The sequence below is a fragment of the Nannobrachium achirus genome (assembly GCF_963921795.1).
Source record: "Nannobrachium achirus genome assembly, chromosome: 5".
NCBI lineage: Eukaryota > Metazoa > Chordata > Actinopteri > Myctophiformes > Myctophidae > Nannobrachium > Nannobrachium achirus.
This window is the reverse complement of record NC_137814.1, coordinates 55,721,870-55,736,447: the sequence shown is the minus strand read 5'-3', so window position 1 is coordinate 55,736,447 and position 14,578 is coordinate 55,721,870. Positions and strand designations below refer to the sequence as shown.

Sequence of the window (14,578 nt, the reverse complement as noted above, 5' to 3'; positions counted from 1 at the left end):
CTACAAGCTCAAAATAAACCGTGATCTGACCGGTGTGAGCTTGTAGATCAGCAATTGTACGATGAAGTGTAAAATGGGGCTTACCTTTTTAAATCGGAAGTATTGATTTTGTCGATTATAAAAATCCTAGTCAATTTTCAAGCCGTTTTGTTGGTGTATAAAGAATACACACACACACACATATATGTATGTATATATATATATATATATATATATATATATATAAAAAAAGAAATTTAAACTGCTTGATTTGATTTACCGGATTGATTGAAAAAGTAATCAATATCGTAATCGCCAAGAAAATAAATCTAAAGGTGCAGGCGTAGAGGGAAGCACGGAGGAAAGAGTGTTTACGTCCTCAACACACACACACACACACACACACACACACACACACACACACACACACACACACACACACACACACACACACACACACACACACACACACACACACACACACACACACACACACACACACACACACAGAGTTCAAAAACACTGGCGTCAGCGTTTTCCACAGAGCGAGTGTCACTTCCAACGGGCTCGACCGGACCTGAAACTAGATTGTCAGAGGACATTCACACGAGACGACCTTTTTGAGACGACATGAACATAAACAACTGGTACGGCTCAATGGGCTGTTTGTTTACGCAGCAGCTACGTGACATTGACTCACTTTAAATGCCAGAAGAAGAAGTGTCCTATCCGCTGGTTGGTCAAGGCCTTCTTCAGCAGAAAGCGCGCTAGCGGGTTGTCCAAGTACTGCTCGTACTTCAGGACCTGGGGACAGACGACAAAAGGATGTGTTGTAAAATGCTGTGTTCGAGTAAAAGAGGGACAAATCGGTGTGAGACATACTTGAAATGATAAATAGCCTCTTTTGTTACCACCGTGCTCTGACTTGCACTGATGCAGTATCCTCTTAGATCATACATGGGCAACTGGCGGCCCCCACCTTCACTTAATGCGGCCCGCAGGTTGATATTGGACTACTGATATATTATTGATTTCAGCTGTTACAATTGCAAACATGGAAATATTACGGCCTTTAATTACTTAAGTCTATATTAGTAGCTTAATGACTAGTATTAAAATGTTATTGTATTTTTCATGTCCAATGTAGTTGTATTTCAGTTCATAAACTTAACATAAGAACATATAAATGCATTTGAAATGAACAAATAAAATACAATAAAAAAAGTTACTTTTCAGGATTCCACTTCAAAAATAGCCGATCTACAAGCTCAAAACCACAATGCAGTATATGCATTGTGGCCCTCTGGAGTGAGTGTGAGAATGTAGTGGCCCTCTCCATCATCAAAGTTGCCCAACCATCTTAGATCATCAACATTTCAATAGGCAATATGTCGCACATAGTGGCAATGGTTAGTTTTCCCTTTTCTTTATTGTATCTTCACATCAAAACAAACAATGGTTACGTAGGGTAACCACGGTTGAGTGACATGTCCTTCAATAATTAATTACCACTACCATTGCCTACACAAATGTAGACATACTTGAAAATGCCATTAGTGGTTGGGCTGCTCACTGACAAATTGCAGTTATTTCCCATCACTGTTGCAATAACACATGTGGAGCACAATATTTGCATAAATACCTTTTGACATACTTTTGCTTTTTACAGTGTGTACTGTGTACACAATTATTAGTCAATTAGATTTTAGATTAGCCTTTTATTTTATTCTCAATGCAAGGTGTATATAGCCTGTATAGCTTGCACATCTAACTGCACTAGGTGAAAACCGTGGTAAATTATTATAGACAATACAATTATGTACACTACAGTTGAGATAGGCATTACGCAATAATATTTAGTGTCATATGTCCAAAACTGTTACTTTTCAGGATTCAAAAACAGCAGAATTACAAGCACAAACCACATTGCTTTTGTGTGAAGCTGTAATATGATCAAGTAGGGCATTAGTTTATGAAAGAACACAAAAGGTTTCTGCCCGATAGCAGCTGTATGCATCCCTTTACAATGAACACACTTTAGTGTGTATTCTTCATATTTTGTTCCTGCTGTTTTTAGGCTCTCCGTTGTGTGGCCCAGGGCATTCACGAATAGTGATTTTTAGTATTCGAATTATTCGACCTCAAAGTATTCGAATATTCGACAGGACTGGCCAAACTGTCAAATATTAAAGGTGATACACCATGCATTTAAAAAGTATATATGTCATATTGTTTATGTCCCAAAAACGTTTTTCAAAAGGTTTGAGGCTAAATTACCACTCCTGAATAGAGAGCCTCTCATTTTTGAATGGCTCTCAGAGCATTTCTGCAGTACCATCTTTGGCCTGAACTGCTCCCCCCCGTTTATGACGTCACAAACGGCAGCAAATCTGGACAGCCTGTTTTGAGAACCCGTGGGATGCTTTTAACCTCCACCTTCCCAAAACCAGAGAAAGACACAACGGTCTGAAATGGGACTTTGTGAGGATAGAAGGTGCTAGTAGGACCCCAAAAAAAGGTTTTAAAATAGGAAAAGTGAATTTTCATTGTGTATCACCTTTAACTCATCTGGTGCCGATCCCGAACTAGTTCGGCTTTATTTCAATCCAATACAATCTTTTTTTTATTAATTCACTTACCCCAAGCTGCTTGTAGAGTCGTGGGTGGTCCTGGCTCGCTAGCCGCTAGCCAGCTAGCCGTTCTACTCTGTCCGACGATATATTCCATTAAAAATGGTTTAAAATACATTTTTGAGCTCCCCAATGTTCACCCGATGTTCGGCGCCGCTTCCGATGAGTACACGAGTGTGCCGATCCCGAAGTAGTCCGGCTTTTTTTAATTACATGAATAAAATGATAAGAGGCCTTCTGAAGCCTGGCTTGATTTTTGTAGCTACTAGCCGAAAGCTAACAACGTCCCGGCTGGCCGTAATTTGCGAACGCAATCGCCAATCTCCGCCTAATCCAATGAAAGACAGCAACTTTAAAGGCTTATATCTCTTTTTTGTGTTTTAGGAAAGCGGCGCAAGGTTTATTTACGGCGAAATCGCCCAAAAATGATCTTTTAGATGACAAAATGGGAATAGCCATTCTGTTAGCATCTTCATCCGGGACATTTCCATGCCGTGCATGAACGTGAGGACGTCAGGTCCTGGAAGCTGAAGTCCTGGAAGCTAAAGCGCTCGCCTATGAGAGATGCGCTGGCATTCTTTGGCCCCTAGAGGGCGCTGGCGCTCAAAGAGTTAAGTAAGCAAGAGGCGAACATTGTGAAAATAGCCGATCTACATGCTCACAACGCCTCATATCTGCTATTTTCACAATGTTTATCTGCGGAATCGAGTCACATTAAATGTAATACCTACAATTCCAAGTGCTTGTCAGGGTGGTGGTCCCCAGTTTAAATGTTTATTTTGGGGGTCACGGCCTAAAAAGGTTTCAGAACCCCTGGTATTGACAACTCATTCTTATGACTTCCTATCTAGCCAAGCTTTATACACTCTATATATTTTGAAAGAGAAAACAATAAAAAAAAAAAAAGTGAATATTCGACTTCGGTGAACAACATCGAATAGTGAATTTGATATTCGAATATTCGGTGAATGCCCTAGTGTGGCCTATTGCTTTAATGAAGTGTGGTGTAACGTTGCCACCTGTCCCACACCTGAACCAGCTGAATGAGGTACTGTGAGAGTCTGTCGTCCGTTAGGTATTTGTCAAGGCACTTCACAGCAAACTCTCTGATCATGGGGTCGGGGAAGTTACAATCCAGAAGCTCCATGGCCAGCTCCGGCTTAATGGCAGGCCAGTCCTTCAGGAGGCAGTACATCTGGACACAGAACAAAACACGAGCTGAAATACTATGTTTGGATATTAACCCTATAATACAGTACGGCATGTGACAGCAAACATAGCAAATCAGAAAGCTCACAACCAAAAAGCTCACAAATGTATATTGGTCGGACTCTACTTTAAAATATATTAGGAAGTGTTTACTAATAGTGTTATTATTGGAGCGGCATCAATGTAAACTAAAGTAATCAGGGTTCCCAAACATTTTTTACTAATGAATTTCCAAAACTTTTCCAGAATATTTAACTCAATTTTCAAGACTATATAACAATCATTCAGCGCGATAACGAGTCTCTTACTCCTGTGTGCAATGCCCAAAGACAGGCAGTGTAGCAAAAATAAAGCGTTTATGCCACAAACGGACCTTGACGCGCATGCAGATTGTGCACGATGGACACGCACTCGCCCACTGACGTCAAAAGGTAAGAAAATCGTGTCAGGAAACCCTCAAAGTCGGTGGCAGCAAATGAGTTAACTCATTTGCTGCCACCTCCCGAGTTTCCTGAGTTATTCCCGTTGACGCCGCCACGCCTGAGTTTTGGCCGAATTTGCATAATAAAAAAAAATCTACTACCATCTACTAGACGTGATCACGATCGCGAAATTGCATGTTTGACCCCCAGACCAACCCCATCTTCCAAACATGGCAGCCGTGTTTATTTACATTTGAAGAAAAGATGATGGCTGCTATCTCATGAATGCGTGAACGGATTTCCAAGCAGATTTTTTGGTTTGAAAGCTATGAACAGCGCGCACACACGTGGTGCACGATCTGTGCATGGGCGTGCATGATCCGTGCACTATGGATTACATGGCAGTAAACGGAGAATTTGGCGGTTCAGCCTGAAAGTGGCCATTTATAAAAAGCAGCGAATGTGTTAAATGTGTGTTTTCAGACAAGTAAAGAATTAAACCCTCTGAGGACCCCCTGTTGAAGACCCCTGGTCTAACGCGTATGAATAGGGCATTAACGAATAGTGATTTTTAGTATTCAAATTATTCAACCTCAAAGTATTCGAATAGTCGAATATTCGGACAGGACTGCCCAAACTGTCAAATATTAAGTAAGCAAGAGGCGAACATTGTGAAAATAGCCGATCTACATGCTCACAACGCCTATTTATCTGTGGAACCGAGTCACATTAAATGTAATACCTACAATTCCAAGTGCTTGTCAGGGTGGGGGTCCCCAGTTCAAATATGTTTATTTTGGGGGTCACTGCCTAAAAAGGTTTGAGAACCCCTGGATTAACAAAAGCATTAACAAATTCATCCACCAGGGGCATTGACAACCCATTCTTATGACTTAATCCTATCTAGCCAAGCTCTATAAACTATATAAAAAAAAAAATAAAAAAAAAAAATATTCGACTTCGGTGAACAACGTCGAACAGTGACTTTGATATTCGTATTTTCGGTGAATGCCCTAGTATGAATTTGTCGACGCAACGCCATACAAAGGTCTAAGTGTGTCAGCAGCAGAAAGCAGAAACATGAGAGCTGCTCCCCACCTGTGCAACCTCATCTCTGGAGTTCCATTTCACTGCCAGGAGGATCTTGGGAAGAATCTCTGGTATATTCACACAGTAGTGTCTGAAACAAGACATGAGATGCAATAAATAACACACCTACATTAAAGCCTGTCTGTGCAATTTCACTTAGTAGAGATTATTTCGATGAGCGTATAAGTTTGGTCAGCATATAACAGAGGAGATGAGTGATATGGCTTGAAAGTGTTGAAACACTGATATTCAATATGTTTCTCATGTTTTACTAATGGCAATTCAGCAATGTACCTTAATGTGCTGTACCTTATTGAACCTTGATGTTTAATCTAAAATTACTGAAATCAGACTTCTGAATATTGACACGAGTTAAACGGCGGAAGCAATGGATAGCAAAAGGAAATCATTTTAACAAATGGTTTTCCAATAAGGCATTCAAAGATGCAATGAAAATCTGAATAGTTTAAATATTTATATTGACATTGTAATGCATGAATTAAAATAGACGTGTCATAGAGGCGGAATTGGATGTACTGCTGAACCCATTTAGACCTGAATTATTGAATGCTTTAACTATTGAAAAATAGCAGATATACAAGCTCACAGCGCGGCACCGAGTGCCGCGCTGCGAGTTTGTAGATCTGCTATTTTTGAAAAATCAAGATTTTCTTTTGCAAGTCTTTGAACATGTATATTTAAAAGCGAACATTTGTAACTCAAATATTTGCTTCTGGGTGGTCCCTGGAACAACATATTATGAGATGAGAGTCTGTGGCCAAATACCTGTAATTTCGGGGGTCCTTGACATGAAAAAGTTTGAGAACCACTGATTTAGAAGAAGGATTTAGAAGTCTGGGTCAAAGATCGGGTCAAAGATATTCAAAGACTTGCACACATTTTCAAGATTTTTCAAAAATAGCAGATATACAAGCTCACAGTGCGGCACCGAGTGCTGCGCTTTGACTGAATTTTGACCCGATTCTATGAGTGTCTTTTGAATCCTTCTAAGGTTTTTTGAAAAACCTGTGTTTCTATGTCAGCAATCTGGCTTAGCCATCGTCAAAGAAAAGGTCCTTTTCACTTCAACTGGAGCTCAGTTGGTCTGTTCTTGAGAGACTACTATGTCAGTGGTTCTCAAACCTTTTCAAAATGATATTTATTTGGCCACGGACCCCCATCTCAAAATATTTAGTTCCAGGGACCACCCAGAAGCAAAATTTGAGTTACAAACGTTCGCTTTAAAAATGCATATATTCAAAGATTTGCACACATTTTCACGACTTTTTCAAAAATAGCAGATCTACAAGCTCGCAGCGCGGCACTCGGTGCCGCGCTGTGAGCTTGTATATCTGCTATTTTTCAATAGCTAAAGCATTCAATAATCCTAGAGCGCGTTCCAGGTATTTGAGTGCTGTACCTGTGTCTCCATAGGAAGTCCTTCTCCTGCTCTGTGATTTCAGACAGAGGGTCTCTGTTACAGATGAGACGGAGCTGTTCGTTGTCACTGTCCGTCAGGGGGTTGTCACGCGCTAACCTGTTGCTCTGGAGAAACACACCACAACACAGGCAGACACACATGAATCAGCTTTGCCCAATATATTATAATTAGATCAGTTTCATATGGGTTTGCTATTCAGATAGAACATGTTGTTTAGGCGCTGGGTTTGATGTTTACCTGGTGTCCTGGTTACTTTGTAAGCACTTACTGTAAGTACTTGACTGTTTTCTTTGCACTGTTTACTTAGTGATATACCCCGTCATCGGTTGAGTAACAGCTCATCCGCACTGCCCGCGATGTGAACGACAAAATCTCATTAAAAATACATTTGTTTCAATGAGACTGTCCTGAAGACAACGCGTTGTGCCGCGACATTGTACACCCCTACTTTTTTTCGCTCGACGCAGTGTCTATTTGAGCGAGGTGTACTGTACATAGAGGTAAATGGTAAATGGCCATGAATTTGTTAAGAATACTATCACTAACCCTAACCCTAACTTCAGTAACCCTAACTAAATTCGGACTAATGAACCTTCGGACTAATGAACCTTCGGACCAATGGGCAGTCCCCTTTATTATTATTTATTTATTTTTATTGGTTCGGGCTACGTCGCAATGCAATGGCTGACGCTCCATTTGCGGACAGTATTTCGCGGGACAACGCGTTGCGTCGCTTGCGTTGTGGGCAGTGCGGATGAGCTGTAAGGGTTCATGAAATTTGCTCTAAAGACACTCTAAATAAAAGTGTCTACTAGATGCCTAAATTGTAATTATCTGCAAAGGTTTGCTCACACACATGCGTACGTGTACAGACACAGACAAGAGCAGCAATTGTGGCTGATTATACGAGGCCGTAGAATATAATGCTGCTGGTAGCAGTTGTTTGTTTGGCTATGTGTGGTAAGGTCTACACACACACACACCAGGGTTCCCACACATCTTTACCAATTAATTTCCAAAACTTTTCCAAAACCTTTCCAGAATATTTAACCCGATTTCCAGACTATATAACAATTCAGCTCTATAACAGGTCGCTTACTCCTATGCGCAATGCCCAAAGACAGATAGTGTATGCCAGTGGTTCTCAACCTTTTCAGGCCGTGACCCCCGAAATAATCATATTTGAACTGGGAACCACCCTCCCCCCCACCCTGACGAGCACTAAGAGTTGAGGAATTTTGTATAATACGGTTCTATTGTGAAAATACGCTCACAACGCCTCGCAACGCGAGGCGTTGTGAGCGTTTTCTCACAACGTTTTCACAATTTCTGCCTCTAATATTTGACAATTTGGCCAATGTTTAATTTGTCATTTCAGAGGTATTAACAAAATCAATAATCAAAGACAATGCATAGCTATTTTTTCCAGGACCTTCCAGGACCCTTGATCAATTCCAAAACTTTTCCAGTACTGGAAAAAAAAATGTTAATGTCAAAATATTTCCAGGAATTTCATGGCCGTGGGAGCCCTGACACACACACACACACACACACACACACACACACACACACACACACACACACACACACACACACACACACACACACACACACACACACACACACACACACACACACACACACACACACACACACACACACACACACACACACACACAAAGTCCTGGAAGTCAAAGTCATTCCTGACTTATGTTATGAGGGATTTTACATTGTCAATACAGATTAGCTGTACACGCCCAAACACACACACAGACGTTTTGCTAGGCCTTACCAAACCGGTGTGGCTGTAATTGAAGCCCAGCTCCCTGGAGATGTTCCAGTTGGCGTGATCCTCGATGGTAGCCATGTCAGGAAACTTGACAGGACAGCTGAAGTGGTCGAACTCTAGCTCCAGACATGGCGTTTCCTGGACGTTTAAGAGAGGTTAAAGGACAACTTTAGTTTTTTACAACAAGGGTTCATATTTTAGATTGTAATTAACCCTTTCAGAACGGGTACACATTATTGTGTATCATTATTTTATGCTTTAACTATTGAAAATAGTAGATATACAAGCTCACAGTGCGGCACCGAGCTTGTAGATCTGCTATTTTTTTTTAAATTGTGAAAATTAGAATTTTGACCCGATTCTATAAGTGTCTTTTGAATCCTTCTAAGGTTTTTTGAAAAACCTATGTTTCTATGTCAGCAATCTGGCCAGCCATCGTCAAAGAAAAAGGTCCTTTTCACTTAACTGGAGCTCAGTTAGTCTGTTCTTGAGAGACTACTATGTCAGTGGTTCTCAAACCTTTTCATGTGAAGGACTAGGGCTGACCCAAAAAAATCGAATATTCGAAGCTTCGTTCGAATGCACGGTATTCGAATTTGAAAGATAAATTCGAATATTAATCGGCCGCGGCCGTTTGTCCTTTGGGGGGGCCGCGTGCCTTAGCTTGCACGAGCCTCGCTCCACTCTAGCGTGATAGCGTCGCCCCCTTCTCACACACGTGTTAACATTAATAACTAGCCAACAACAACAAGAGCATGCATGAAGCCATCAGAATGGTCGCCGATGAAGAAAAGACAGCGCGCTGTCACATAATGTGACACCAATGTCTGAGTAACATCACCCAATGCAACTATGCGATGCAGTCACACATTTCTTTACCAAACCAATGTCGGTGTAACATCCATGCATGCGGTTGCTGTCCTCCACACGCTGACTCGACACACAACTCAACGCAAGGAAACAAACAGCGAAAATTGGATTTTATAAAACGGACCCCGTCAGCGTCGATCCCGTTTTAAAGAGGAAAAAAGAGCTTAAAACCAGCTTGCTAGGGTTACGTTGTCGTGGTGTTGATGATGACAAGTTTATATCGGATCTGCAAGCTCACTAGTCGCGCCCGCATAGAGTTGTCTGAGCCTGACCGTCAGCTTTCGGTTGATGAGTGTGGAACGTTAAATCAGACACACTGCAGTGCAATTATTTACTATAAAATCTACTATTACATTTGCGTGTACAGTAGTCTACACCTTGGGACTTGGGAGTTAATCTGTTTGTTATATAGGGCTCTTGAGTCGCGCTGCAGTGTTTGCTGTTGCAGCCGCGATGTGTTACATTACAGACGTGATGTGATTTATATGTCAATCCTACTGTGCTGCAAAAACACTTGAAAACATTCGTATCATAGCCTATTCTTCTTCTTCTTCCTCGTTGTATTGTTGTATTGAATGAAAATAGGGAGCTTTATTATGAGGAAAAAACTGGTGTGTTTTCCCTTTTAAAATTGGGTAAATCGCGCATTTTTAAACACATTTCCTTAACGGTTATCACTTATGTAACCGATAAACTTTTGCTCCCGAGTCCCGACCCCCCCCCCCCCCCCCCCGCCGTCATCGAAGCTTCGAAGTTCGCTCGATTTCGTCGAACGAGCTTCGATTGCAAAAAATTCAATCGAAGGTCAGCCCTATGAAGGACCCCCAAACTGATATTTATTTGGCCACAGACCCGCATCTCAAAATATTTAGTTCCAGGGACCACCCAGAAGCAAAATTTGAGTTACAAACGTTCGCTTTAAAAATACATTATATTCAAAGATTTGCAAACATTTGACTTTTTCAAAAATAGCAGATCTACAAGGACCCTTGTATATCTGCTATTTTTCAATAGTTAAAGCATTCAATAATTCTATTCTTCCTAAATTTAAGAGAAGACCTTTATTGCCCCCGGGACGGTTATTCGGTCACCAGAGGCAGCAGAGTAGTTAAGATACAGTTACGGGGCAAGAGAAAAGAACTGTTGATTTTGACAGCAAATTTTGATTTAGTTTTAGTCATAGTCTTTAGAAAGAAATTCCATTTAGTTTTAGTCATCTGAAATGTTTTAGTCAACTAAATATTATACGATTTTAGTCTGCAAAATCTACAGTTGATTCTGACGACTACAATGTATTTTGGCGAGCCTTGATGGCGTCCTCATGGCTGATTTTACACTTGGTTGCATGCTGAAAATATCCAATCTACAAGCTCACGACGCGTCGCGCTGCGGCATGTTGTGAGCTTGTAGATCGGATATTTTCGGAGTACAACACCCGAGCACAACCAAAAAAAAACAAGAATTCTCTCTTAGTTTTTATTTGTTGACAAAATTATCAATATATTTAGTCTCACTCTCAGTCATCATAGCTTAGTTTTTATAATTACATTTTCGTTAAGTGAAAACATTTTTCTTTTTTTTTCTAGTTTTAGTTGACAAAATCAACACTACTGTAGGTGCTGGAGGGTATAGACAGCACACACAAAAGGAACACCATCAATAATGAAAAACAGTACACACCCTCTACAAAACATGCGTGATGCAGGACAAAATAAATAACCCAACTGCGTGTCCTTGAAATAAACGTTTGAGAACCACAAAAAATAACGGCACCTTTTGTACTGTATCAGTGAATAATTTACAAGTTGGGATGAGAAGCTATAAGCTGATGGCTTAAAACGAGGTGACTCACTGAAACGTGAGACCTTGTGCTTTCCCGCTGTGGTTATGGCTTTTTTTCCACAGCGAAGGGTAACTAAGATTTCCATAACCTGAAACGTTCCTGGTATATCAGTCACGTCAGTGGCCCAGGAGGTAGAGTGGCCAGTGTTGTTTTTGACAGCAAATTTTGATTTAGTTTTAGTCATAGTCTTTTGAATAAAATGTCATTTAGTTTTAGTCATAATTTAGTCACCTGAAAAGTTTTAGTTTTAGTCTAATTTTAGTCACCTAAATATCATTTAGATTTTATGGCGACTAAATCTACAGTTGATTTAGTCAACTAAAATGTATTTTGGCAGGCATCGTAATGACTGATTTTACACTTGAAAATAGCAGATTTTACACTTGAAAATAGCAGATCTACAAGCTCACAACGCGTCGCTCTGCGACGCGTTGTGAGCTTATAGATCAGCTATTTTCAGAATGCAACACCTGAGAGCAATCAAACATAAAATGACTCTCTTCGGCACTAGTCCCTCCCTAACGTTTTAGTCTAGTTTTTATTGTTGACGAAATTGTCAATATATTTAGTCTTAGTTTTAGTCATCACAGCTTATTTTTTATTTCGTTTTCGTCAGTCGACAAACATTTTTCGTCATAGTTTTAGTCGACGAAATCAACACAGAGTGGCCCGGTTCGATCCCAGGCGCCCACTGTGTTACTCTGTCCAAGTGTCCTTGAGCAAGGCACTGAATGAACCCTCTATAATTGCTTCCCATGAGCAGGTTGGTGCCTCGCGTGGTTTGTTGTGTGTGACGGTAATGCACATAAAAGGCGCTACAGCAGGGGTCTTCAACGTTTTCAGGCCAAGGACCCCTTAGTCGGGACCCCCACAACCTATAGATACCATATAGTTTTGTTTGCCGGCACAATCATAATTGTATGTTGGATTCATGTCAATTTGTGTTTTCAGATATTTAACCACCTGAACCGTCATTACCTAATAACCTTTCGCTCTGTACTTAGTCTGCTCTTTTTCCCCTCTACACCAAAGCTCTTTGCCGAAAATAGCCGATCTACAAGCTCACAACGCGCAAGGCTTTGTGAGCTTGTAGATCTGCTATTTTTGGCTAAAGTTCTCAGAATATGGATGCTAGGGTTCATAGTGGTCGATATAAAAAATGAGAGAAAAAAAAAAAAAAAAAGCTTCTATCACACAAATATTTGGAGGACCCACTGTGGTAACTCTGAGGACCCCCTAACCCTGAGGACCACCCTAACCCTGAGGACCCCCCTGCACGCATTACAGTACGTGCGCGTGTGTTTTTACACCCACACGCTATTGCCATCTTCACTGGTTAAGCTGTTTGTAGGGCTGTCAAGATCATGAAAATACATTCCAAAAGAATTACATGTGTTTGCCCTTTTGGGCTTTTTAAACAAAAATTCTAATAACTCTGCGAGATACAAAGAAGTGACTGACAATGACTAGTAGTACCAATAACTGAAATACATAATGCACTGTGGGCCATGCACTGCATCAGTGAATAATTGATTGAAGTGGGATGAGAAGGTTATCAGGTAGTTTTTTTTAATGTGGTTGACTGCTCTACAAGCTCACAACGCATACTGTGGCAGAGCTTGTACTGTAGGTCTGCTATTTACAGAAATCGTGAAAATAGCCGATCTACATGCTCACAAGCTATTTACACTTTACACTTCATTTTGAAAATTAATGAACATTTCTCAACTGCTGAATTGACAGTGCTGTGCCGCAAAATCTTTAATCTACGATTTTTGAGAAATCTTTAAGTGACTGAAAAATCTTGAATTAGGGGAGCCCGCTGGCCTACCTACAAAAGCGACGCGTTGTGAGCTTGTAGATCGGCTATTTTTTGGCAAACGCTCCACGCCAGGATAATGGATTTTGATTATCGCGATAATATCGTAAATCGCGATTTCTTTTACCACAATAATGGTGATATGACATTTCCATATGGTCCCATCCCTAGTTAGGGTTAGGTTAGGTTGGCTGACCTTGTTGGGGTTGGAGCCGGTGACTCCGATGGGGTTGAGCAGGTCCTCCAGGCCGTGGGGGACGGGCCACAGGTTCAGGGCCATCTTCCCAGACACCAGCGTGTGTGTGTAGTCAAACAGGTTGATGTTGCCCCAGGCCAGCGGACAGTGCTCCTGAAAAAAAGGGACAAAAACCAACAATGACCCAATTCTCCATTTAGGCATTTAGCAGGCACTCTTAATCCGGAGCGACTAAGTTAAGTTCATTTATGCCATGGTGATAATATTTCATATGATATTTCCTGACATTGTTAAAAAGCTGTTAATTTAATCATTGATATTTACAGAGTTAAAAGTTGCTATTTACAGTTAAAAAGAATTGAATTCATGATACAGTATTTTGAGTTAAAAGGAATTGAGACTGATTTTCTATTTGCTTGAATTGCCTAGCTAACTTCAACTCCCATAAGGCTTAGCGCAACAAGACCGGGAGTCACTGACTTTACTTCCTCACCAGTGTGAATAGCAGCTGAGAGCCCAACTAGAAATAAATCATTTCAAAAGGATATCTCTGTACCTTTTTTTCCCTTGTTACCCTTCTTTTCCTTATCTAAAGCAAAGACTATTACATTTTACGACATCCTCCTGTGTAATTATTTAGTTAATCTACAATAGCAGTGCTTCTCAAAGAGGATTCCAGGGACTCTGTGGGTTCCTTTAGGGGGGTCTAAATTGACCCAACTAAGTCGGTAACTCTGACTGTGTACAGATGGAACCAATTGAACCCTAACAGGTTCATTTGGTTCCATTTGTACACAGTCACGAGTTAAGGGGAGACATTGAAATGTGAAAGTTTGAAGCACTGCACTATAGCAGGGGTTCCCAAACTTTTTTGTCTCAGGGCACCCCATAAATATTGTTTTAATCCGAGGCACCCCTACATTATAATTTTCACTCCCAGCACCTTATATTTAGAGCATATCGCCGTTGTCGGGTGGAAACCTTGTATGTCCAAAACCGTTCGTTTTGTATTCATCATCTATAAAATGTACTAAACTAGTGAAAACAGCAGATCTACAAGCACACAACGCCTCATATCGCGAGGCGTTGTGTGCTTGTAGATCGGCTGTTTTCACTAGTTTTGTGCAACGGTCTTGAATGATGAAGCAGGTCGTTGCTTTACCAAAAGACATACACATTTGAGATACAAGGTTTCTGCGCGACAGTGACGATATTTTAGTGATTATGTTGCGAGGAAAACATTGACATAATAGCCATTTTGGTTAGAACTGACAATAAATTTGTACTTCAA

The 14,578-nt window shown here is 40.8% G+C and overlaps 1 protein-coding gene across 2 annotated transcripts in view; it reads right to left on the bottom strand.

Moving 5' to 3' along the window:
- LOC308284569 (phosphatidylinositol 4,5-bisphosphate 3-kinase catalytic subunit alpha isoform) overlaps positions 1-14,578 on the bottom strand; it is a 47,229-nt gene that overhangs the window by 15,472 nt on the left and 17,179 nt on the right. For both annotated transcript variants that reach the window (XM_080725228.1, XM_080725229.1), the window contains exons 9-14: positions 13,288-13,440; positions 8,563-8,697; positions 6,750-6,874; positions 5,339-5,420; positions 3,640-3,804; positions 680-783 (exon numbers count right to left, since the gene is read on the bottom strand). In XM_080725228.1, the coding sequence (XP_080581354.1) occupies positions 680-783; positions 3,640-3,804; positions 5,339-5,420; positions 6,750-6,874; positions 8,563-8,697; positions 13,288-13,440 (764 nt within the window). The remainder of the gene's footprint in view (positions 1-679; positions 784-3,639; positions 3,805-5,338; positions 5,421-6,749; positions 6,875-8,562; positions 8,698-13,287; positions 13,441-14,578) is intronic.